The following is a 27,326-nucleotide window of genomic DNA, read 5'->3' on the forward strand; positions in this document are numbered from 1 at the left end:
ATGGCTCCATTTTTTATTAATTCTTCTACAGTATACAAATATTCACACACAAAATCTTCTCAAAAGAAAAAAAAAACAACCTAATGCCTCGTAAACATTGATTTTCTCCTCCTCTTGCATCTTCCTTCATTGTGTGCTGTCAGAAACGTTTCCTGCGACAGCAGAAGCCACCAAATCCAAAAACCCCATCCTTGAAGTGTCATTGCGTGTGTGTTCCCCCCCCCCCTCCCTCGGTGGTCACGTGACCTATTCGAACCTGTTAGCGGCGACAGGCGGACGCGGGAGGCAGTCAGGAAATCACAGTGTGAAGCAGGAGCTCTTGACATCAGGGCCTCGGTTGCGAGCCCGGGAGGTGAGGGTGGGGGGGTCGTATTGCATTTGCATGGTTTGTGTGGACACAGGGGAGGAAGGGGGGGGGCGGTATGGATCAGAACCAGATCTTTAACCGTCACAGTTTGTCTTGAAGAAGCGTGAGAACACAGACGTCAGCAGAGAGTCGGTTACAGACAGAAAAACGGTTTCTTTTTTTTTTTAAAGAGACATTCCTGCAGCGTGTCTCTGAAGGTGGACGGATCACCCCCACCTGCATCAACAACACAACAAACCTAGCAGGGACACCAAATTTTACAAGGGGGGTGGCAGGGGTTTTTAAGACGAACGTGGAAATGGTTTGTCGGCACAGAGTTCATCAAGTAATAATAAGGACCGGCTGGATGAACGGGTTCGATCGGGTTCGATCGGCTTGATCGATCAGTTCAGAGGAACCCCCCCACCTATAGAAATCTATTAAAAACATCTCTAGGAACATAACTGTGAAAACAAAGTATATATATATATATATATATGTATTTGTATATAAGAAGCGGCCCGTGAGCGGCGGCGTTGAAGGAGCATCAGGTAACTTTGGCTCTGGCGTTCGCTGATGCGTCTCCGCCGCCGCCGCCCGCGTGCGCCGCTCGTATCTACAACTTTATTCGTACGTTCTCTGCAAGCGGGCGGCTCTTTCCCATAACGCCAGGAAAGCAGTAGTGCAACAAACTTTTAGCAGGATTGTTTTTATTTATTTATTTATTTACTTTCTTGTTTATTTATTTATTTACCCCCCCCCCCCTCCCTAAGAAATTAATCAAGTACAGTTTGAGGAACTCAAAGACGACGCGAGAAGCTCCGTGATCTGAACGCCGAGACGCGGCTGAGCGATAAATGAAACGACGCTTCTGTCGTAGCGGGTCGAGCATCGTTTGACAATCGCCATGATCTTTGACCTTTAGTTGACCTTTGCAGGTCCCCCCCCCTCCCCCTGTGAGGCTATGAGTGAACTAAAAAAAAAAAAAAGAAAGAAAGAAAAGAAAAAGGCATTATTGAAAAATAAGGCTAGCAGTCTGCGGCGCTTGAAGGCCCCCAGTCTGACCTACATTCCGTGTTTGACGACGAAAATAAGAAATAAGAGAAGAGAGAATGTTTCAGCTGACAGCGACGTCCTGCTTCGGGTTTCTTAGTATTTCTGCTGAAACCGTTTCTCTCTGGTTTCTCTCTGGTTTCTCTCTGGTTTCTCTCTGGTTTCTCTCTGGTTTCTCTCTGGTTTCTCTCTGGTTTCTCTGGTTTCTCTCTGGTTTCTCTCTGGTTTCTCTCTGGTTTCTCTCTGGTTTCTCTCTGGTTTCTCTCTGGTTTCTCTCTGGTTTCTCTCTGGTTTTTCTCTCTCTGCAGGATTTTTTTACTTCTTCTTCTTAAATAAACTCTTGATTTTGGAGGAGGAGCGCTTGATTTTCTCTCCGTTGTCGCTGGAGTCCTGGGAGGAGGTGCTCTGCAGCTTGGACTCCCTCCCCACGCTCCGGCCCTCCGAGTCCAGCGAGGTGAGGGAGGGGTAGCGCCCCATGTGGGGCAGCATGCTGGCGGGCAGCTGGCCGAAGCTGTAGGACTTCTCCAGGACGCCGTTGTAGGAGCCCCGCCCCTTCTGAGAGGCGGCGCCCCCCCCTTGCGAGAAGGTGGCGCTCTGGGACTCGGGGAGGACGCGGGTGAGGTCGGGGGAGCCCCTCTGTGCGAACGGGTGGTGCTCCAACGCCGGGGAGGGCGAGGTGGAGGGCGGGCCGGAGGGCGTGGCGGCCGGCGTGGGAGGCAGGGAAGGGGGGGCGGAGTCCCGGGGGCTGCTGCTGCTGCTGCTGCTGCTGCTGCTGGTGTGGGTGGAGGGGGTCGGGGTGGGGGCCGGGTGGTGCTCGGCGTTCTGACCGAACAGCAGCAGCTCCTCGCGGGAGATCTTACGATACGGGGCGTCCAATCCCGACGCGGGGGCGTGGTTCAGCTGCTTGCGGCCCGACGTGGAATAGTGGGGGTCCGAGTCGTCCTGCACCGGGTCCCTGGTGGGGGGGCAGCAAAGGCACCAGCATCAGACCCCCACCAAAAAGAAATGTGTTGATGTTGATTTTAGAGAAATAAATGAACTAAAAAACTAACTAGGTTTAAAACTAACTAGGTTTAATTAGTTTAAGCTAACTAGATAGTTTTTTAACTAACTAACTAACGAACCCACTAGTTTTTAAACAAACTAGGCTCTAAACTAACTAGGTTTGGAACTCACTGGGTTTTTAAGTAACTAACTAACTAGGTTTTAAACTAACTAGTTTTTGAACTAACTAGTGTTTGAACTAATTAACTAACCAGTTTTTGAACTAACTAGCTAACTACCCCACTAGGTTTTGAACAAATTAGGTTCTAAACTTGGTTTTGATTGATTATTTAACATAAAGTTTATTTACTTCATTATTTAATGATTATTTGTTTATTGTTTGTTTACATCAATCCTGTTTTACGTACTGTCAAATCGCCCCTTGGGGACCAATAAAGTTTTTAGAATTGAATTGAATTTTCAAACAGTTTCTCGCTAATTTAATTAATTTGCTTCTAATTAGTAAAACTGAAACCTTTGAATTTAAATCCTGACATTTTAAGACGGTTTGTTTTTTCTGCAGCTGTTTGTCGTTTATTTTATTGATCGACGCGTGAAACAGACATAAAACCTTATTTGCCCCCACCCATGTACCCCCCCCATACGTACCCCCTCCTGTCGGAGCCGAACACGATGTGCTCGTCGTCGCCCTCGGGGCAGTAGGACAGGGAGGCGCTGGACATGGAGAGCAGGTCGGGGTCGGGGGACATCAGGGACGACTGGGGGGAGCTCAGCAGGCTCCGGCGGGAGCGGCACAGGCTGCTGCTGCGCGTCAGGGGGGGTCGGATCAGCGTGGTCGCTGAGGGGGGGGGCGAAGCGATTACAATTCGTTTTAGCATTCCTTTACGTTCCGACGTGTGGGATTCATCGGCCGTCGTCGTACTCACTTGTGAACTGCGGAATGATGGGGGGCGTGTCCTCGTCCAGGTCATCCACCCCCCCGGCGATGGGGTAGGGGGGCACGGAGACGCGCGGCATCACCACCCAGCTGTGGTCGGCGTACAGGCTGGCCGTCAGGCTCGGCAGGCCCGAGTTGTTCACCACCGGGAAGCTGCACAGCTTCTCGATCTGGTGCCAGCGGTGGAGACGCTCCCTGAGGCACGCCGTCACCTCCGACAGCGCTTTCCTTATATGGTAAAGGGAGGTGGGGGGTGGGGGTGGGGGGCGAAGATGATGAAGATGAAGAACACGGGTCTGAGCAACAGGATCCTCACTCGTTTATAAAACTGAATCTTTAAACAAACGGAGACCAAATAAAGATCTAGAGCGTGTGTGTGTGTGTGTGTGTGTGTGTGTGTGTGTGTTCCTCACTTCGCCTCCAGTATCTTGTGGTCCACCTCGTCCAGCGATGAGCTGTGGGCGACGTGAAGCGTTCCGAACACAGAGCCTCGTTTCTTTTTGATTTTCTCCGCCTGAGAAACAAAAAACCGAGACAAAACATGAGACTCCGCCCCAAAAAGTGGGCGGAGTCTCGTGAACTCATTCAGAACGAGAAGAACCCGATGTTTTCCTTTGAACGGGTTTGGAACTCAACGTTTTATCACATCACTAGACAAACGCCGACAGTGCATCGTTGCTAGGTTTGAAACTGTGACTAACTAGTTTTTGAACTAACTAACCCACTAGGTTTTAGGCAAACTAGGCTCTAAACTAACTAGGTTCTAAACTAACTAGTGTTTGAACTAACTAACCCACTAGGTTTTAGGCAAACTAGGCTCTAAACTAACTAGGTTTTAAACTAACTAGTGTTTGGATTAACTAACCGACTAGGTTTTAAGCAAACTAGGCTTAAAACCTCCTAAGTTCTAAACTAACTAGTGTTTGAACTAACTAACCCACTAGGTTCTGGCAAACTAGAATTAAAACCTCCTAACTAAGTTCTAAACTAACTAGTGTTTGAACTAACTAACCCACTAGGTTTCAAGCAAACTAGACTCTAACTAGGTTTTAAAGTAACTTGTTTTTGAACCAACTAACTAGGTTTTTAAACTAATCCACTAACTAGGTTCTAAGCCAACTAGGTTTTGAATTACTGTGTTATTTGAACTATGTTTCCTGTACGTTTCCACTTTTACACCGATCGTGCTCGATGTGCTTCTAACGGGGATGAATAAAGTTTTGTGCGTTTGAATGACCTCCTCCTTGGCGCCACACAGCTGCAGCTCTGCGTTCTGCTTCTTGATGTTGTAGTACTGCACCTCCACCTCGTGCGTCAGCTGCAGCCACTTCTGCAGCGCCTCGGGCACCGAGCGCTCCGACTGCATCTCCTTCTCCGCCCGCTTCAGAGCCTTCCTCACCTGGAAGAGACGGAGATGATGGAGCCATCTGACTGGGGGTGGGGGGGAGGTGTGTATATTCTGGGATGCCCCCACCTGCACCAGCTCCTCCTCGGCGTACTTGAGCCGACTGAGTTCGCACTCGGCCCCCTCCCTCAGCTCACGCAGCCGGTGAGCCTCGGTCTTGGCGCCGGTGATCTCGTCCCTCATCTTCTGCTCCAGGTTCTCCTTCTCCACGGCGACCGTCCGGTTCTCCTCCTGAGCCTTCTCCAGCCTGGAGGAGGTGGGGGAGGAAGCGTGAGTCCAAACCGGCGGGGAGGACACCCCCCAAATGTGGTTTCCTCCTCTTACCGACTCTGCAGGTCCAGCAGGCTCTGCTCGGCGTGCTGCAGGCTCTCCAGGTCCTTCATCATCTGGGAGATGTGGACCTTACTGGACTTGTTCTGGACGTAGGCGAACCAGCAGCCCCCCACCCCGATCACGATGGACACCATCAGGACAAAGTCCTTCGTCCAGTTATGTTGAGGGCCTGTGGAAGAGAGGAGGACACGTCAAGAGGTTTTACCCCCCCATCCCCTGCTGGTTGACATTGAGTCTGCTCACGGAGGGGGGGCCCGAACAGGACCGCGTCCAGCGCCTTCAGGTTCAGCTTCTGTTTGTGCCGCTGGTCTAAGATCCTCAGCTGCAGCGACATGAAGGACGGCTCGTTTGCTGCTATTCTGGAACAAGGAAGGAAAAGAGGAATAAAAATAAAAGTCAGCGTCATCCTGCAGGCGGGGGGGTGGGGTGGGGTGGGGTGGGGTGGGGGGGTCACGCCTGGAACGACGCCTAACGTTCAAGCAGAGGTAAAAACACCAAGCGCTCGCGTCTTCAGTCGACGCTGCAGCGCTGGGATGATGTCATCACGTTTTTCATGCGTGTCTTTTATCATTCCAAAACGCCATGCCCCCCCCCCCCCCTCGAAGGTGTCACACCCCCCATGCTGAGTCCTGGTGGGACAAGATGGATCGGCTGCATCCAGTCTGCCTTTGGCCTTCATCTAAAAATACTGCCGTCGGCCCCAACGCCCCCCCCCCCCATCACTCAAACCCTCGTGGGGCGAAGGAGCCGGATTGAGCCTGAAGGTAGGAGCGCCCCCCCCCCACCCACCCACGCCCCCCATCTCTGCATTCCAGCACCATCTTAAAGGCTCAGACAACATGGCAGCAGGTGGGAACAGGATCCGCTTCCTGTGACGTCACTGAATGAGTCAGCACCCCCCCAGAGACACCCCCCCCCCCACTCCTCTCTGTCTAGTCATGCCAGTGGGTCGCATTCCAATCGGTTGTTAGTTCAATCGTCTTGGCAACGGATTCGTTTGTTGAGCTGCTGGAAGGACAAAGCGGGAACGTTTTGTGTGTTTTTCACGTTCGGATTAATAATCTGTTGATTTATGCTGATGATGTCTGCTTCTACCATCATGTGACGAAATGTGCCCCCCCCCCACCCCCTTGGGGCAAAAAACTTAAGTCTTCCAGAATTAAATAAGCCTCTTCTCCCCTGCGCTGATTTTAACGGCCAGCAGGGGGCAGCATTACACAGACTGATGAAACCCAAAGGAGCCTTTGGGGATCAGAACCTAGAATATCATAAAGACTCCTCACTGCACACACACACACACACACACACACACACACACACACGTTGTGGGTCGTGATGTCATCGGGGGGCGTGGCCCTACTGACCGAGGTAAGGTGTTCCCCGTCACCCGGAAGTCCCGGAAGTTCTTCTCGTACTGCGGCAGCTCCACCGACTCCCTCAGCCAGCGCACCGTGTCGTCCAGCGTCCAGTTGTGAACTGAGGAGGAAGAGGAGAGGTTAAAGGTCACCGCCGTTTCAATGTGAAGATGCTGAGTGAACTGTTTGTCGTTGTTGGTTTGCGGGAACGGATTGAAAACACGTCACAACACCAACAGGAAGGCGATAAATCCGTGTTTTTTTTTGGTTTTTATTCCGGCGTCGGACGTGAGTTCACCTTCGGACGTCTTCCAGCCCTTCCACAGCTCCTCCACGGTGATGTGCTGGTCCTCGCGGTGCAGGTTGCTGTGCTTGTTGGTCTGCTGCTGCTTCATGTCTTCGATGATGAACTAGGAAGCAAACAGAGGAAGACGAGTGACAAAGGTTTACGGTTTAGAAACAGGAAGTCAGGAGGTGACGCCGCCGGCGCTTGGCTGCGTGTCCATGTGTGGTTTGGAGATGAGGAGCGCTGCTCGGCCCAAAAGTCTGGATTATAAGCTCAAACACACACACACACACACACACACACACACACACACACACACACACACACACACACACACACACACACACACACACACACACACACACACACACACACACACACACACACACGTTTCTTTTCACTCTCCTTTCTTCCTTTTAGGGACTTTTAAAAAGAGAACATGCAGTTCCACCTGTCTGTGTGTGTGTGTGTGTGTGTGTGTGTGTGTGTGTGTGTGTGTGTGTGTGTGTGTGTGTGTGTGTGTGTGTGTGTGTGTTTCTTCCCCCATTCCCTGCAGAGAAAGCCCCAGAAATCAACCCCATCAGCATGAAGAACAAGCAGATCCATGGCGACGCTTCGTGTTTGTTTGTCTCGTGTTTCCCGTAAATAAAAGAAACGAACAAATAAATAAATGCTTTTAAAATCCTGAACCGCGACAAATATTTTTAGGGCTTCAAAATTTTCTTTTTTTTTACCTGTCAGACGGAAACATTTCCCTCAGGAGGTTCACTCCTGGCGTCGGCCTCATTTGAATATTCTAATGACACATTAAAGCAACGGCGCTTAAAAGAAAAAACCTCCACCAACATGAAACCGCGTGAAGGAACCTGCAGATCAAACCTGTCAGCGCTGACGAGTTTAAAAAGATCTTCATGGAGTCTGAAGTCAGAACCTCATCCTCAACATCCTGGAACTTTTTCTTCTTCTTTTTTTTTTTTTTACACAATAAGAACGTGTTTCCTCTCTGAGCTGGGAACCAACAGAAGGAACCGCCTGTCTGCTCGAGCAGCGGGGGGACCTCGATGTGTGGGACACCGGTGGAAACGATGCTTCAAGGGCGATCCAGCCAAGCTAGCGTAGCGTAGTGTAGCATGCTGTATAACACGTCAAACTCAAGGCCCGGGGGCCATATGTGGCCCTCCACATCAATTTATGTGGCCCGCGAGAGCATAAAAGGTCAGAGTGTCAAAAAATAAATAGGTCAAACGTGTGCTTTAACCAAAACTACATTTCCCACAATGCAGTAGTTCATCCCATTCTAACTGACTAAACATTGTGAACAAAGTTAACGTCCTAACTTGTGTCTGATGTTATTTTTCTTTATTGATTGATAGTTTGATCCTTGATTGATGGAGTTCTGTGGGTTTAATAACCTGACAAATTAAAAGGATTCATGTTAGAACAGAGAAACAAACAAACGTGTTTTTTTTCTGTAATGTTTGTAACTTGAATGAGTAATAAAATTCAGAGTTCAATCTGTGTTCATTGTCAATAATACAGTCACAACTGATTTATTTGTAGAATCAATGAACTACATTTGAGAAATCAAACTATTAAGGGTGTGTTCCACACCTGCGCTCCGCTCCGTCTGAGGAGCGAGCGTCACCCTGAACACAGATTCTTTACGTCTCCAGACACGACCGAGGGGCAGCAGACAAAGACGCGTCTGTCCAATCGGATTCCAGGCCACTCCTGACGTCTCCGGCGCGAGCCGATCTGCCTGCATCACTTCATCTCCGTGACTGACGATGACATCACCGGGAATCAGAAAGAACATTCTTCACGCCGCCGTACCAATCCGAGCGTCAATCACAGTCGTGGGTAATGTGGAGCAGCAAGAAAGAGATTATGGGATTGATTGATTTTTATGAAGCCGTGATGAATTCGGGACAAAAACTCAGCTGTTCTTGGGGGTGATTTATGACGCGTGTTGGACAGATGATTCCTCACGCATGACAGCGTGGTGGAAAACGTTCACATGTCTGATAGAATCTTGCTTTTATGTGATGCCAACTTCTATTTCAAGCTAACGCTAGTCCAAAAACCTAAAGCTAAACTTGCTGCGATTCACGAGAAAAAACATTTTACAACAAAAACCTGAGCCTGAATTAAGATTTAATGTAAAGATAATCCCAGGTTTAGCTCGTAGCATCACCGGATTTAAAGGGGGAAAAGAAACTGTAGGTCATCAATGAAGTCATGAATATTTCCTGTAGAACATTCCCAGACAGTCAACACACACCTCCTCGAACCTTTTGGGAGTCACTTCTCAAGTTTCTTGTGATCACACTCATATTAACACGAGTAGGTCGTCCACATAGTGTGATCACACGCATGTAGGCTCTGATGGAAGTTCTTATCCGGGTGAGATCCAGTGACGTCACAGCGCCTCCGCCCGCCGTCGCGACGCAGGTCGAAGCTCTTTTGATGCAACGCAATCCGGCTCAGCATCCGGGAGACAGCGCACACCTGTCGCCCCCGGCGACCCCCCTGGCAACACTCGATACGCCCCGACATTGTCCAGACGCTCTGTAATCAGGGACGCGATCTTCCTCAACGGGATCCGAGTCCGAATAAAAAGTTCCCCCCTTCCACCGCGATCGAGTTACGGATTCTTTTAGGAGACTGTTAAATATTTATATTTCTTTTGGTTGAGACAATGAAAACATACCCGGTGTCATGTGATCATGTGATGGAGAACCTGTAAGGTCTCAGATCGACTCAGAAGCTTCACGCCAAACCCGTCGTGTCTGAACAGACAGACGTTTGTGTTCACCAGAGAGAAACTCCAACAGCAGCCAAACCGTTTCGTTCATCCGACGTCGGCAGCAAACGGATCTCAGACCGGCTGCTCCACTTCCTCTTTTGTTCTCCTTGATCTGGTGTTCCAGCGCTCCGGATCATTTTTTGCTTTGGCGACCAGTTCGATAGGAATGACTCAGCATCCTCGGCATTGTGTGTGTGTGTGTGTGTGTTTTACCTGCAAACACACTGACAGGACCTGTGAAGCATCGATAAATCTCTGTTGTTAAGATACGGAGGAAATGTAGCTTCAGCTGAACCATAAAAATAAAATAAACTTATGATAAATAAAAACATCATAAATACGTGTGAAACGATTTATTTGCTGAATAATCCGATGCTGCTGCTCGTCATCGGTGTCAGAACCAACGTGTGTCTGAGTCATCCTCTCACATTTTGGGTTACAAGGTGTGTGTGTGTGTGTGTGTGTGTGTGTGTGTGTGTGTGGTGGAGGGGCTGGGGGTGTAATGAGAGACCTGGTGTGAGGAACTACCAGTCAAGTCTTTGTTGAAAGGGGGGGGGGGGTCTCAGGTTTCAGATAAGGGAAGCGATGACGTCTCCTCCCATCATGCATCAGTCATCCTCACTCCTGACCTTCGCTGCCGGTAAGCGACCGACGTAGCAGGTGATGGAGGAAGTGACATTTCAGATGTTAAAGGGTTCATGTGGCTTACTGGGGTGATGCCCCCCCCACCCCCCATACACACACACACACACACACACACACACACACACACACACACACACACACACACACACACAAAGTTTCATGGAAATCAGGCTACATGCACGCTAATGATAGCATTCCTGTTAGCATGACCCGAGTCTTGACTGACTGAGACTCATAGGGTTATAAAGAGCATCGATCAAACCCCCCCCCCCCCCCGGAGGGAAACCTTCATCACAGCAATAAGACACGGCCAAGAACAATTCTCTGCAGGAAAAACGCGAACACGACTCGCTGCCCTTATAAAGACAAAGGAGCTAATCACACACACACACACACACACACACACACACACACACACACACACACACACACAGCGCTGATGTATGCTCAGACACACACACCGCCTCTGGCGTGAGGAGGGGGCAGCTCTTTACCGAGGGTCCAATGCCGAGCTGTAAGGTAGAACTGTTTCTCTCTCTCTCTCACACACACACACACACACACACACACACACACACACACACACACACACACACACACACACACACACAGTGACTACACTCCCAAATGGACCCAGATATCAGGGCGGGTCAGGCTGCTCCCAGGTGTTAGCCTGACCCGCCCTCTGTCTCCAGACGCTACACCCGGCCTCCTACAGTTTCTTTCTTCAGATAAAAAGTGTCTTTAGAACTGAGGACCTGTGTGTGTCTGTGTGTGTGTGTGTCTATGTGTGTGTGTGAGTGTGTGTTACGTCACTGCTGTGATTACAGGTATTGTTAGCTCTGCGCGCTAGCTGTTGGCGCCTCACCTCCACGCTCTCGTTGACTTCGATGCCCCCGTCGTTGTCGTCGTCCAGCTGCTTGTGGATGTGCCGCAGCGCCTCCAGACTGAAGCGGTCGGCCTCGCCCATGCATGGCGGCATCACGGTGAGACAGGGATCTGCCAGAAAGAGAAGAACCACAGGTGAGGGGGGGTAAAGGAGTCGAGTCAGATCAGGTGAGGAGCAAACAAATCGGTTTTTTATTGTCTACACTGTAAAGAATATGAAGATATTTGTTTTCCTTGGCTCCGCCCATCTCCAAGGGCGTGGTCACACCTTTCCTCCAGGTTCTGACACAACCTCCTTGTGTCAACTTGGAACGGAGACAAATCCTGAAACGTGTTGAAGGAGTTTCAGGATAAATGTGAAGCCATGAAGGGACACAAAACACAAGCGTGACAAAAAAAATTGGGTCATACTGTCTAAAATGTTGGGTCTGTGTGAGTCACTGGACATGCTAGCTAAGCTACGCTAACAGGATGTGATTTCATACTGTTAGGGCACATGCCAAACTCGTGGCCCAGGGGCCATATGTGGCCCCCCCACATCATTTTATGAGGCCCGCGAGAGCATAAAAAGTCAGTGTCGAAACAAAAGGTCAAAAGTGCTTAGACCAGAAACTACATTTCCCACAATGCAGTAGTTCAGCCCATTTTAACTTTGACTAAACGTTGTGAACAAAGTTAACGTCCTAACTTGTGTCTGATGTTATTTTTCTTCATTGATTGATAGTTTGATCCTTGATTGATGGAGTTCTGTGGGTTTAATAACCTGACAGATTAAAAGGATTTATGTTAGAACAGAGAAACAAACAAACATGTTTTTTCAAGTTACAAACTTTAATGTTTGTAACTTGAATAAGTAATAAATTCAGAGTTATTTAACACTGAGGAGTAGTTACATTTATATTACATTACATTTAGTTACATTACATTTATATTACATTACATTGAGTTACATGTATTAGTTACATCTGGCCCTTTGAGGACAGCCGTTATGCTGATGTGGTCTGACCCCCTTGGGTTAGGGCATTATTTACCCCCTGGAACGAACGGGTAAATGATGCCAGTTCGAGAACCGCCATACAATACAGCTGACCGTTCGGGGGCTGTTTGATGTGGGGGTGTCCGCGCTGAATCAAGACTTGACATGTTAGCTATGGCGCTGCCACTTGGCAAACGGCAGAAGAAGCAAACGGAGACGCTGGACTGGACGTTTGCCCGGGGGCTAAGTTTGGACCAGAGGACGCTGGGGGAGGGGGTGTCAAGAAACCGGCGAGCGGACGGAGCCTCGTCACGATACCAGAGGCCGGATAACAGCGTGTGTGTTTGTTTTATTATAAATAAATACAGTAGGACAGTGAAACCGGAGTGTCTGAAAAGCCTCCACCTGTTAACCAATGAGGTGGTGCCAGACTAAAAACTGTCAGGAAATGGACCCTTTGACCCCTGACAAACATCTGGGTTCACCCCGACAACAAAGCGCAGAAATGAAAAGGAAATTCACTTTCTAACTTCCTTTCCGGAGCGTCTGCATCGACCTGTGACCGATGGAGGCGATGACGCCTCAGACGGGCCGCGTCTGTCTGCAGCCAGGAACCATCGGCCTGCCTGAGAACAAGTTGCATAATACATTTGCTTAGCTTGCCAGAGCAGTTTACATAGCCCGTTGTTTGCATAGCATGCATATTTACTTGGCAGGCAGCGACTAAGACGCTCAAACTTTACACGCCACTCGCAGGTGGCGGCGCAGGCTATTATGAGTGTTAAAGGTGGCCTCATTGTTTTTTATCCTGCAAAAGACGGCGTGCTTTTGAGACACCGTTGTGTCTCGAAAACTGTCGTTTCCTTCCATGGAAGTGGCCTAATTCTGTTCTGCATGTGTGCACAAGCCTTCATGAAACTTTGACAAATAACTGAGATAAAACGACGACAACAACAACAAAAAAACCACAAAAAAGAAAAAAAAAACCTGTCATTCCCTGTCAGCGTTTAGGCTGGGACACCTAGCGTGCTAAAAAAATGTCTTTGTCGTTCTACCTTTGAGGATGTTTTAGTTGGTTTTCGGGACAATTAGGAGGCACCATGTGACAGGAAGTGACCCGAGCGTTCCGAGGGGACGCACGCAAAATCAGAACAGATGGAAGACGTGGTCCCAAAAGATGACAAAACTGGAAAGCGTTGCGTTATTTTTAACTTGTCAGACACCCGGACGTCAGGATGTAAAAGCCCGACGATGGCAGAGGTCTCCCTCTGCACACACACACACACACACACACACACAGTTTAACCAGCCGTACGCTAACACAATCCCAAAAGATGTATCACAAATGTGTGTGAGCTGTCACTACAGGAGGGGGGGGGGGTTCAAAAGAATGGGACAACAAAAGCATTTAGCTGTCAGCTACTTCCTTTAAAAAAAAAAAAATCCCAAAGCTTCAAACTGATTTTTTTTAACAATATACGGATGTCAAAGACGGGGTTTGTTCTTATTTTTGCAGAACGCCATGGACATGAGAAACTGGGGGGGGGGGGGTGTCTCTGATGTGTTATATGGGGGGGGGGGGACTTCCTTCAACCCAGAGTGTGTATTCTGTCTTCTCAGAGATGTTGGTGAAGTGTTTGATACCCAGTCTAATTCTAAGTCTCAGGTGACGGGACGTTCGTTTTCAATTTATGCAAATGTTTCCTCAAACTGACAAAGATGAACTTTTTTTTTTTTTAGCATCTAATTTTAACATCACCATAATGTAGTGTACTGTGTTTTTAATCCCTCATACATAGTCGTATTTCTAAAGCGTCCAACCACATCAGTTGGCGGGTTTATATCAACAGCTTCTGTTTGAGTATCATTTACCAGAAAAAACATTCCCAGTTGTCTCAGGTAATTATGTGTTATAACAATATTTGTCCCCAGTTGAAAGAATGACGTCTTTGGGACGTGAAATACACACAAAGACTCGACGGGCTGATCCGAAACTCATTTGAGTTTCAGGAGTTTAAAAATTTAGATTCAAAGGTTTCGATCGGAGCCGTTAGCCGGGGTCGGAGTTCTCCATCGCGGAGGAGGAGACGGACTGACATTCCCTCTTCCACTGACACCTCACTTCAAATCTGATCTCAGATGAGGAGGCAGATTCAACGTAAGAGGATCCGTGTGGTGGGAGTGGGCAGGCGCGACGTGGAATTAAGGTAGCAGGATATGATGGGCTCGAGATTCCAGCGAGGGGAGCCAAACGGGGGCTGAAGTGGACTCTTCTTTCCCACAGAGCCCTTGAGAATTCACTGTGTCCTCGACACACACACACACACACACACACACACACACACACACACACACACACACACACTATCAGAGACACACATGCAGCACCTATTCACACACACTCTCCAGTGTCCGACGTGGTGCTGAATGGGGGCACAGGTGGAGACACGTCCAGTCAGTCCAGGACAGAGTGATGAGGATGTGATGAGGATGTGATGAGGATGTTATGAGGGTGTGATGAGGATGTGATGAGGATGTTATGAGGGTGTGATGAGGATGTGATGAGGATGTGCTGAAGATGTGATGAGGATGTGCTGAAGATGTGATGAGGATGAGATGAGGATGAGATGAGGATGAGATGAGGATGAGATGAGGATGAGATGAGGATGTGATGAGGATGAGATGAGGATGTGATGAGGATGTGATGAGGATGAGATGAGGATGAGGATGTGATGAGGATGAGATGAGAATGAGATGAGGATGTGATGAGGATGAGATAAGGATGTGATGAGGATATGATGAGGGTGTGATGAGAATGTGATGAAGATGTGATGAAGATGTGATGAGGATGAGATGAGGATGTGCTGAAGATGTGATGAGGATGAGATGAGGATGAGATGAAGGTGTGATGAGGATGTGATGAGGATGTGATGAGATTGAGATGAGGATGTGATGAAGATGTGATGAGGATGAGATGAGGACGTGATGAGGATGTGATGAGAATGTGATGAGATTGACATGAGGATGTGAAGGGGGTTATGATGTCACATCACATATTGATGACCTGTTGTTTACTATGGATTCAAACCAGTCGTGTTTTAACTGGTTTCATGCAGAAATAGCCTCATGATGCAGTCGTGGAGTTAAGGAAAGAACTTCTCTCCTCCTGAGTCTCTAGATCAGATGGAATCAGGTGGGTGGATGAGATTGCAGGTGAGGATGATGCCGTTGCTATTTCATGCATAACAAAGAGTGTGTATGCAGATTATGATTCATTTCCAGGAGATCAGATGCGACATGATTGCCTGCAAACTGAAACTTTCATTCAGGCAGCCGCGGCATGTGTGAAGATGAAGGAAATGCATTTTCTTATTAACTTCTATATTTTACCAGCAGCCATTTGCTATCACTGGTATATAAAATAAAAAAAATTGCATTACATTTACCAATTAGATGCTCCAAACTGTGATATAGTGGGGAGGGGGCGGGGGTAGTGTGATGTCAGTGTGTACCCGGCGTGTCCCCTGTAACCGCTGCCCATATGTCAGTGTCATAATTCAAAGTGACGGGTCAGTATTAAAGGCAAGTAAATAAAGCTTGTGGAGAGTCTACCATTTCAGCTCATCAGCAGGCATTAGTACGACACAAATATCATTAGCTGCTCACAAATGCCACTGAGAGGGGGAGGGAGGGAGGGAGAGAGAGAGGAAGAAGGAGTGAGGTACGGAAAGACTTTGGGATTCTTAAAGATCTGAAAATTTGTGGGTGTCAAAGTCGTTGTTTTTCAAACCGCATCCATCGATGAACGTGATCCAGATTTCACGTCTTTTCCAGCCGTAACGTTCACACTAGACTACATTCATCCACATTCAAACAGGTTTAAACCTGATCCTAGTGGGTCATGCTAACAATACGGGTGGAGCTGAATCAGCTCAGGCGACTGCAGGCATTGGGGTGGGGGGCGAGTGTCTGTTTTCAGCGTGTGAATAAAGGTTTGGAGTGCATTGACGGCGTCCTGTAGGGCATTAGCTGCATGACTTTACACTGGAAACACAGAGAAACGGGTAACCTTTCCCTAATGGGTAGCTCAAAGAGGCCGGGTGGGGGGCGGGCAGCAACTAGAGCAAAACATGGGATCAAGTCTGATTTAAAAATTTCCAGAAAAGGAGATGATTCTTGGTCCTGGACGCAGGAATGTTTCGATAATATCCCTGAACACGGGATGTGTGATATATGCAAACGTCTTGAGGAGAGTCAGCTCAGGGAGGGGGTGAAAAGATGAGAAGAAGGGCAAGAACAGACTTAACAAGGCAGTCAGAGACTGCAACGTCCCGGAACATCCATAAATTCAACATTTTACCCTGACCTACACATTTTTGTGCCTCTGGATTCCTGAAAATGTTGCTTTTGGTTTTGCGATTATATCTCATCAGGTTTCCTGAGATGTGTGCAGAAAATGTATAAAAGTTGAAATTTGACGTTGACCTAGTTTTCTCAAGGTCAAGGTCATCATCTCATCTTCATCCCCTTTGCTGCCCGGGTAATGTGCTTCTTGTTTCATCTTTCTATCTGCAACGGTTGTGAAGATATTTGGTGGACGGACGGACAGACAAACACTGACAATTACAATACATCACCGCTTCACGGGATGTAAAAAGCTTCCAAGGCCTCCAAGAGCAATGGATTGAATGCCCATAGAAAGAGAGACAGAGCAGACCGTTGAACCGAGGAAGAAATCTTATGCTTGATTCTTGAAAGTGAACAATGAACAATGAAAAGCATTGTGAGCATCAGGCAGAACACAGTCATCACAGGGGAAACTCTGCGTCGATGTTCAGAAGACGCAGCCTGAAGTAACTGACGGGGATTAAGTGTTCATCAAGCGTGTCATCGCCTCAGGAAAGGAAGGCCGAGGGTTAAGACTTTCCCACTGGACCTCTGGGAAGCATCTCTTTCTGGTTGGTGGTGTTCCCTGACCAGATCATGATTGGGTAAAAGAAATATCAGATGGAACAACGGTGACTAAAAACAGAAACCAGATGTGAGTGGAAGCAAATAGCAACTGTAAGCATTTGAATTGGAGAAGCAGACCAACACCTGATGGGGCATTCAGTCACTGATAAATGAAGTTAAATGGAATTGAAGTGGTTTACTCAGTTTTAATGTAATTTCTTTGAATATTCCCAGTTTCACTTTTGGGCTCTTGCAAAATTAGGCCCTTATACGTCTAGACAGGAGCAAGACGGTGGTGCAGTGGGTAATTCTGTTGGGTTCAATCCATGGAACTGAATACAAATCCTCCTTTCTGTCATCGGTAGAAGAGAAAGATGTTTCTACTACCTTAAAAAAGTCCATTGGGCATCCAGCTGGTAAACAGGAAACGGGCAGAAATGAATCCAAAAAACAACAAAACAATGTCTAAAGTTCTAGGAGGGACTGAAGGAAGGACAGATGAATGAATGGCATTAAAGACACCTGGTAACAGAGAGGTCAAAGAGTTCACCTCAAGAGGAGATCCTCAGGACGTGAGAGATGCTGGGATGATGACGATCGTGCATCAAAAGAGGAAGAAGCTCAGAATGATGGATTTCCGGATAATAAACAATATTTCGTCCCTGCAGATACCATAAAAATTGTTCTTCTTTCAAGGACAGCGTAAAAACAATCATCCCTCATTTTATCCTTTCACGTCCTAGAGAGAGAGACTGAGTCTGTATTTCACGGTGGAAAATCTCGAGCACATCACACATGAGTACAGACCGTACATGTACTCGATGCATCAGTACAGGACAATCTCTGGGTTGAAAGATCGAGACAAAGATAACAAGCCTTCACATCCATTTGTCATCCAAATCACGGCCTGAGACTCGATGTCGATGATGGCATCACAAGTGCAGGGACAACAGCGTGCAAATACAACTCACGCCACACGTGCTTTCATCTGGGTGCCGTGTTGGGACCTTTAATGGTCCATCAATGGTCTGCATTGTTTCAGTCAGACATGTGACATTTAGACAGGCACCAGCAAAGAACTGAAGACACACCTCCAAAGAGGTGGGGCTTAATCCTGACACAACCTTAACCAAAAGATCATGCAACTCATGCAAGTCATGCTGTGTAAGTTTAAGCCGTGACAAATGTTCTGAATTCTACCATGTCACCATGATTGACCCAATGACGCTTCCCAAAGGACATCATTGTCAGCAAATATACGCAGCTGCCTTTATACAAATTACCTCCTTGAATGAAACCATTTGGAAAGATTTGCTCCTGATCGCCGCGGCGTCTTCGAGCGAGGTCGTCAATGTGGATGCAAAAGGGACAGGAAGTACAGATGGTTCTGTACTTCCTGTCGTCCTGGTCAACAGTGTTTTTACGTCAGCTTTGAGCGTCTGTTCTGCTGTCTAAGAACATCAACATAGGTGATGCCAAAAAAGTAGGCTGCAGGAAAACCAAAAGAGGCGACAAGAAGTAAAACAAGTAGACACCACCCAATGCCCTGGTTTATTGTAGGATTTATTAGTAGTAGCATGGATACCTTGTTGGATCTATTAATGGACTGCCAAACTCCTCATCTCAGACATCTGCCTGTCTTTGATAAATGGAGTTTTTTTGAAGGAAGTTCTGCCTTGAAACCCACAACGGTTTGTCAAAAGGAGGCGATATCTGTGCAGGAACAAGTTTGTAGTTTCAAGAGTAAACTCAAAAGACTTCTTTAATGGTTTTAGACATTTTCATCTCAGTCAGATGACTTGTAACTGTCAGCAGGCTTCAGGTTTGGATGTCTGCCACCTGTCTATGAAAGTTTTTTACCTTCCTGCTTGACAGGTTGTTGTTCTCTTGTTGTTTTTAATTTGGTGATCCTGTACACAAAATCCAGTAAGGAAGTTATAGATCGGTGACACACCTCAGAAACGAAGCTAAGAGGAACCAAACAAAGAGACACATCCTATCTCAACAAGAAAGAGTGTCACAGAATGAACAGAGAATGCTCTCAACATCACTTCCTGTAAATATGGTTCTCATCAGCCAAAACTTAGGGGTCCTAAACTTTTAACTGACCTCTGACCCAGTAGCCACTGGTCAGGTGATAACAGTCGTTCCGTGGGAAAATCCAGACATGCTACTGTTAGCGACGCTGTGGCAGATCGGCGGTGATCTCAGCCTCACAGCCAAATGCCGCCCAAGTGTTTACTTGATAGTTAGATGTTGAGTCAACACCCAACGATAAATAATAACCCGATAAAGCCAAAGCGAAATCAGCAATTAGCACGTCTGAAGCAGACGTGACGTGACCAAACCACAGAATAAATAGCAATAACTGCCGGACGGGACGGTAATATTAAGTCAGTGTGGCTTCACAAATATTTAATTTCACCTTTTTACTGCTTTATTTTCATTATATTTCTTAGTTTTATAGCTTATTTTTAACTAAAATATATATATATTTAAAATTTTAGATTTATTTTACTTTCGGTAAATAAATCTAAAATTTATTGTGGCCTATCTTACCCTCTCCCTCTCTTAGCACTTTCTAGTCTGACCTACCGTCGCTATAAATACCTCAATCACACCTGATGGAGTTCATACACATACAGTTACACATTTCATTTATCAAATTTGAGTCCCACGGTTGTGTTCTTTCTGCTCTGGTGTGTCGGTTTGGTTTGAGCAGACAAGAGCAGGAGCGTTTGAAGAGACGGACTGAAGGGGGGACGACATACCAAAGAAATCCACACCGCTCCTTGGCCCTCTGCGCCGGGCCCTCGCATCACGTGCCCTTTGACGAGGGAAAGTCCCTGAAATCAGAGGTGACTGCTCCTTGTGTCCAGAATCCAACTCTGAATCTCACTCAGATATGCATGTTGTGTGCGTATATAAATATATTCATATCATATATATCCGTTCTCCTCTCTTATTTCTAGTCAGACATATCGTTGAAGTGGAGAGAGGCCGATATCAAAGGGCTCTCACTGGATAAATAAAGAGATTTTATTGTTAAAACCACCATTTTCCTCACAGCGCTGAGAAAACCAACGCTTCGTTTCACACGTGATCGGCCGTAAAGTGACGCGCGAAGCGCCGAAAGCCTTTGTGACATTTTTAGCCGTCTATGTGGGGCATGACATTGGCTCCTTCCTGTGTTAAGGTATCAAGTATTATCACAGGAAGATGCCCCTCAAGTAACCGGACACGGCTGGGACCCCCGACATTGTGTGAGAAAACAGTGAAAACCGGCCGTCGAAAAGCTTTAACGACATCTTTAAGTCGATTCTTCACCAGAGACGGTTTCCAATCATCGAAAGCAGAGATAATAAATCACTTAAAGACGTTTCATGTGTTTCCACGTCAAACAGGAAGTGAGGAAGAAACAGAGGAGTGACTATTTCCTACATCTGCTCTGCAAACACATCATTCTTGTATTTGTTGATCTCTTCCTGCCCATTGACAGGTAATGTCGCCGGCTCGTATCCATTACAGAGGGTCCGGCTGAGCCCCCCGGCTTAGGGGATCAACGCCCTCAAGTGTAACCGGACAACAATAGCCCCCCCAGGACTGGATGAGCACAAACCGCTGTGACCTACATGTCTGACGGAGGCGTTTCCTGCACCAGTGGATTGGTTAGCCGGCTGCGTGTGCGTTAGGTTCAAATCTCTGGTGTCCGCCGGCGATGGCGAGCCATTAAATAAAGCCCCATCATCCCCCCCACCGGCGAAGCTGATTGAAAGTCCGACTGGTTTCAGCAATAAGAAGCATCAGCATCAGCGACACGATGGAAAATGCTAATGGAAAACTTTATAAATACACCAGAGGGCGTTTGTTCCGATCGCCGATCGGCCTCATCAAGCTGGATAACAACGCTAAAGCCCCCCGATTGAGACGGCTGGCAGCTGCCCGCTTCTGGAGGGGGGTGGGGGGGTGGGAAGCCGACGAGGCGTCGGCGTGGCGATGATGTCCACGGGCAGATGGATTTGGCATTAACGCCCAATTGATTGATTTATTGGACCAGTTGAACGCAGCAGAAACGTCATCGAATGATTCCCTTCATTTCTTCTTCTTCTGTGGAAACAGAAGATTAGGTAATGAAATGTTTAATTTAAATCCATTTTCGCTGACGTAACACTCAAATATTTAGCTTCTGAAGCACACAGTCGTTTCTTTTCTGTTCTTTTCTCTCTTTTTTTTGGCTGTTGGCTCATGAAGACCCCTTCAGAACAGTCTGTTCTCTCATCAGGAAAAAGGAAATGACTTTGCCCGTCGAGCTGTTAAACACAAACCGGGACATTATGGCTCGTTTGCTCTGATAATCTGTCATTTTAAGCCCCATGTTGAACCCAAAAAAAGTGTCTCCGGAGGGGCTGCGACGCCACAGCCTGGATTACCTCAAGCGTGTGTGTGTGTGTGTGTGTGTGTGTGTGTGTGTGTTTCTGCATGTGTGTGTGTGTGGGTTTGATCACAAAGAGGCCGGCCCAGCAGAACATCCTAGTAACGACAGGTAAATGGTGATCCTGCGTTTGCAGCCTCTGATTTGTGATCACAAATGTTCATGACAAAGATGTCATGTTGCCTTCATGGAGTCTGTAATCATGTAGCCTGCAGCAGACCCTTTCAGCATCCCGGTGTTATGTAAAGCTTATGTTAAATGGGGGGTGCTATATCTGAGACGGATATCACCCAGCAGGCACGTTACACCAGGACTGAACGTTCTGAGTGGTCTGAGGGAAGGGTTTTGTTTGTTGAAATGCCAAACAAGCTAAATGAACACGATTAAATCCGAGGAGGAACACGTTCACACGGCCGCTCGGCACATCCTCCCCAACAAAACGCTGCATATTTCTGCTGATAATCTCAAATTCTCTCATCCTCGGTGTATACACAGATGATTTATGGTTCCTATTGTTTGCATCCGCTCTGAATTTGGCCCCACGATGAAGAACAAGTTTGTGAAATGAGTTTAGCACTAGCACAGAAATGAATTAAATTGATAGCATGTGCAACTGGTTACGAGCAGAAAACACACGAGTGACTATCAGAGTTCCAGATTCATCATCCATCAATCATTTATGTTTAAATTATATTGCAAGTAGAAATAAGCCACACCAGGAAGTAACAGTCCCAGGATGTGACTTCTCGAGTATATTTCATATTTAAATTTGGTTTTAAGTGCCCCACACTTCCACGGTAATCCGTCTTCCTCGCTAAATGCTAAACCGTTCTAGTTTCATCATAATCTATCAAACACTGGTAATAACAAACCGTCATCAGCATAAAATTAATGTTTGCAGCTCGCTGTGGTTAAAGGGATAAAAAAGATGATCTACACAAGATTGGATCTTTACCCATGATGAATAACTTCATTTTAAAGCTGCTTTAAAATCCTAAATCACAAGGGAATACTCTACAGAATGTTGTTTTCTCAAAAATATATAGATTGCAATATGGAAACATCAGCTTCATCAGATGTATTGAAAAGGAAACAACAATTTAGAACTAACGAATCATTTTCGACGAGAATGACAAGGGACAGGCGCCGTAATTTGTCAAGCCAATCAAACCAGATCACAAGTGACATCCAAATGAAAATACTACAAAACCAGACAGACAACTGTTCCCTTCATGTCTAAACAAAGATCGAAACGTGAAAACTCCTCCTGCGGCCGCAGAGTTTACCACAATTGTAAAAAAAAAACTTTAACATCATGATCAGGCATGAAATCCCTTCATTACGACAGGAAGTGCATGTCAAGATGGATGCAGGTATGGATGCAGGACAAAATAGTCACGCCAGAAGACGAGCCAGCGACAATGACAAATAATCGCTGAATACACACACACACACACACACACACACCTGAAAGTGTGGTTAATGACACATGAAACATCTAAGGGTGATCCCCATAAGTAAGTGAAAAGTAAAACTGATCATAATTTAGTTTTTAAGATTACATTTGCAAAATCAGCAAAGGAGTCCAAAAATTTATAATAATGATAATAATAATTATAATACATTTTATTTATATTGCACTTTAACAAAAGTCAATTTTAATCACTCAAAGGTGAAACAGGAAGTAGTTTAGAGCGTTACGTTTGCCTGTTTTGGGGACATTTTGGCACGTCTTAACAACACAAACACAACTCAAGGCTCACGCCGTCAGCTGACCGACTGCAGAGGAATTTTTGTAACACACGAACACACACAGATGTGTGTTTTCCTTTCCTGACACCAAGACAAGTGAAGAGGCAGCTGACCTTTACAGGCTGGTAGACGGGTAACACCGCGGTCATGTTTACTGACACTGTATTAAGTCACCACCATATCCACAGCACTGCACCGATCCCAGGGAGAGAGGGATGATTGCTCCATTAAATGCCGCTGAGGGAAACGACTTATTGATCAATATATTGGAAATCCCTGGTTTATTTACAGGGACAGAGACTGGACTGTTTAACAGCTGCACAGGAGGACGATATGACATTACAGTCAAACACAGGTAGTTCATGTTCTATCTGACACCCCTAACAGATGAGTCAATATGTCGACATGTTGGAGGCACAGAACTCAGTCAACACTGTAAAGAGTCGAAACTTAATGCTCAGAATTAACTTTAATGAGTTTCCTCTGGATACTGTGCAAACTAAAACATGACTTCTTGTATTTGTATCATTAATAAGTTGTTAGACTCGTCTTCAATGTTGGAGGTGACGCAAAAATGATGAATCGGTGCTGCAGGAGATGTTTCTTTAATATGAACGCTGGGTCTGACCCTCCCCCCCGGGTCCAGATCAGATAATGGTCCGACACAAAGAGGTGTTCTTGGCCCGCATGAAAGAACTCCTGTGTTTGCTTCAGCTTTTGGACCAATTACAGAACTACTGTTAGTGCTCAACAAAAGAAGACGAAGAAGAGGAAACTGAAGAAGAAGGAGGTTAAAAATGAGCCACAGACGAGGTAGAGAGGAGGTGTTTTATAGCTGGAGGAAAACGCACAAACTTACTGCAAGGTTAGAGACGATATCAGTGCCGCTGGAGGGTGATGTATGAGGCTGCAGCCCTCAGCCAGTCAGCTTAGAGCTGAGCCAAACACTGCAAGAGGAACAACAATCCACCAGCGTGTCTGAAGCCGGGTTTTTGTTTCATTTGAACAAAAGCACAGAGTTGTTTAAGAGAATTTTGGGGGGGGGGGACCTGGACCATTTCTGGGACAGGACCAGGAACTTCCTGGACTCTCCTCTGGTTGCCTGGAAACGTTGCCTGCTTGTGTTTGGAGAGCAGCTAATCAGCTAAAAAACAATCCATGAATTTAAAAATAAAAGATCAACGGAAACGCTTTTAATATATCGATGGTTGTAATTCACGGTTCCAGACATGACTGTGTCGATAAAGTTTTACGTCTGATTGAACGAAAGCGAGAAATTTATGTAGTTAACACGACAACGTGACTTTCTTCACATAGGCAACGACAATTATTCAGATGTAGACACTAATATCAGTCCACTGACACGTCAACAGCCTGTTCCGTCTGTACTGAGCAGTTCTGAAAATTAGTTTACATGACAGAATATATCTCCACTTATACCTCATCAGCGTCGACGGTTTTTGTAATTAAATGTCTAGGAAGACAGTTCGAAAAGGGGCTACAAATGAAATTTGTGAATGTTCAAACACACCTGACTGGATCGTTCCACGGGTCAGGAGTGTCATACCTACGGTAATACGGCCGTAGCATCACGGCTAACGACGAAAAAGTTCTGTCACTAGGTTAAAAAAATGTTGACGAAGAAAATGTTTTTAAAACTCGTAAAACAGTTTGGCGGAATTCGACGCATTTGAGGCGTTTCTTGAACGACAGAAAGAATCTGCGAAAGCCAGAAGTTAAAGACTTGTCTGCGACTTAAACATCGAATGTTTACAGGTACAGACATTCTTGAACAGATGCATCAAGCTTTGGAATGCTGAATTCCACCTTCCAGGAACGTCCACCTGTCAACAGCATGTTCAAGACTAGTTCTAGACAAGTTCTAGACTAGTACTAGTCTAGTAGTAGTCTCGTACTAGTCTAGTACTAGCGTAGTACAACTCTAAACTCGTACTAGACTGGTTCTAGACTAGTACTAGACCAGACTATCTGCAGTCCAGACCTGTCCCCCCCACCTTCAACATGTGTTACATCACGAAGCACGACAGTGATGACCTTGGACTATTGAGCCACTGCTGTTATTTGTCAAAAACTGTCAGGAACAGGACAGAATTCCCACAATCCCTCGCTCTCCTTCTTCCTCACCCTTCCTGAGGTGACGTAACGCGATAATAAACACGACTCTGACGTCACTTTACTGAAGAACCCCGACATTCATACAGTCTCTGCAAACAGATGGAAATCCTCCTCTCTTTAGGGAGGGGGGTGGGTGCGTGTGTGTGTGTGTGTGTGTGTGTGTGTGTGTGGTTCACATCTTCATCTGTCGTGGGCATCACCATCATCATCATCCTCATCATCACGCCTGTGTGAGGACGCAGCCCTGACATGTCATCTGCAGCGTCCAGAGCAAAGCAAACGGGTGGATGTGGACATTTCCCTTTAATACCCCCCCTGCGAGGGGAATTCCTCGGCTTTCCCGGGGAAGGCCATGGGGATCAGGGGAGAGGGAGGGGGGGGGGGGTGAGGATGATGATGCTGACATAAATTGATGACAAGGTGGGCTGATGGCTTACCTGTGGTGGCCACATTTGCAGCATCAGATGTCTGGTGGCCCGGGAGGTGATTGGGGTAAGTCCACTCCGAGCCCAGTACCGCATAGATGACGAATCCACGTATCAATACATTCAGAACCTGGTGGATGTAACTCATGGTGGAAAAATGAAGGTGGAAGATGGGTCTTAATCCCGATCAGAGATGACAGATAAACGCGCCAAAGAGCAATAAATAAATAAATAAATAACGAGTCTTTTTTTTTTCTTTTCCCCCCACGTAAATAAACCAGTGGAAGAGTTTCACAAAAAAAAAAATTAAAAATAAAAAAAAAAAAAAAGAGGCACCGGTTAACCGATAAAAATACAAAACCACACGCAAGCGTGAAAAATACCAAAGGAATAATAGTTCATGGTGGGTCAACGACAACTTTGAAAGAAAAACCCCCCAGACGAAAAACTAATAGCCTCTAATGGCTTTACTGGCTGTTCCACAGGGAGACTGCTGCAGGCTGCAAGCCAGACCCCCATATCGGATTTTATGGATTAAAAAAAAAATTAAAAAAAAATTTAAGCAAATAAAAATATCGCGCACATGCAGATTACGTGAAGGAATTCCCTATGAAATAACAGCTATCTGGAAAAATAATAAAAATAATAATAATATCAGGTGCTGTGTGGGATCCTCAGCGGGCCTGAGTTGGAAGAAAAACAGTCTTTGTATTTCCATACAGAGGGGATAGAACCCCAGAAGATCCGGATTGGGATTACCAGATTACCAGGATCGGGATGAATGAGATTCGACCCCAACACATGTACGGTGCACCGACACCGGGGACGGTTTCAGCATATTGGACTCGCAGGTTTAGCGATCCGCCTCTTCATAGCAAAGTAGCAAATCCCATTGCAGCAAAAAAAACACACAAAAAACAGACAAAAAACCAGACTTCTTCGTGTGTTTCCGTCAATCCGTCCCCGACCTATATTATCCGCGCACAACATCCGCGGACTCATACATGGAGTTGAAGGTGTCGCGGCTGGCGGCTGCTACCGCGTCCTCCTGTCATGTTAGCTGCTCGCCGGCTGCTGCGGGCTGGGGAGGGAGAGCCGAGCGGGGCGGAAGTCGGTATGCAAAACGGGCTGACATCACGGAGGCGGACGGGACTTCGGCTCGGCCCACCGCTCCGTCTCCGGCGGGACTTCTTTTTCTGGTTTAAGGGGGAAACCGGGGGTTCACCGTGTCTCTCGCTGCTCCCGGTGGGGGTTTGCGTGGCTCTTAACGGGCCCTCCGTGACTCCCCGGGTGTCCACGAACCCGCTACGAGGCTTTTCCACCAATTCCCGTCCGCGGCGGAGGCGTCTTCCTCTTAAACTTGACGTTTTTTCCTGTCATGGTGACGCGGCGGACGGTGCCGGCGTCATTCTTCGCCACTCGGGGGGCCTTAACTTTTCCGGGCGATGGAGCGCTCCCATTGGCTGGAGTGTCCCAACATGGCAGAGCGTGATTGGCTGATTCGGACACGTCTTCCTGTTTTGAAAGCACTCACCGCGGGAAATGTAGTGTATTTAATTATAATACAGCTGATTTTAAAGCATGTCCACTTGA

The 27,326-nt window shown here is 46.8% G+C and overlaps 1 protein-coding gene across 1 annotated transcript; it reads right to left on the reverse strand.

Moving 5' to 3' along the window:
- stim2b (stromal interaction molecule 2b) lies at positions 1-27,323 on the reverse strand. Its single transcript, XM_068307872.1, has 12 exons — positions 25,746-27,323; positions 11,040-11,170; positions 6,733-6,844; positions 6,444-6,555; positions 5,323-5,438; positions 5,071-5,248; positions 4,816-4,993; positions 4,579-4,740; positions 3,755-3,855; positions 3,331-3,569; positions 3,053-3,242; positions 1-2,354 (listed from the first exon to the last, which is right to left on the reverse strand). Exons 1-12 carry the CDS (start codon positions 25,879-25,881, stop codon positions 1,715-1,717), a joined length of 2,295 nt encoding a protein of 764 aa, XP_068163973.1. The 5' UTR covers positions 25,882-27,323; the 3' UTR covers positions 1-1,714.
- Positions 27,324-27,326: the final 3 nt, after the last annotated feature.

This window comes from Antennarius striatus, chromosome 23 (genome assembly GCF_040054535.1).
Source record: "Antennarius striatus isolate MH-2024 chromosome 23, ASM4005453v1, whole genome shotgun sequence".
In the NCBI taxonomy this organism is placed as follows: Eukaryota; Metazoa; Chordata; class Actinopteri; order Lophiiformes; family Antennariidae; genus Antennarius; species Antennarius striatus.

Coding starts and splice junctions, on each gene's coding strand:
- stim2b (XM_068307872.1), bottom strand. CDS start 25,881: ATGAGTTACATCCACCAGGTTCTGAATGTATTGATACGTGGATTCGTC. Junction 11,171..25,745: donor TGCAAATGTGGCCACCACAG/GTAAGCCATCAG, acceptor TCTTTCTGGCAG/ATCCCTGTCTCACCGTGATG. Junction 3,243..3,330: donor CATCATTCCGCAGTTCACAA/GTGAGTACGACG, acceptor CCCCCCCCTCAG/CGACCACGCTGATCCGACCC.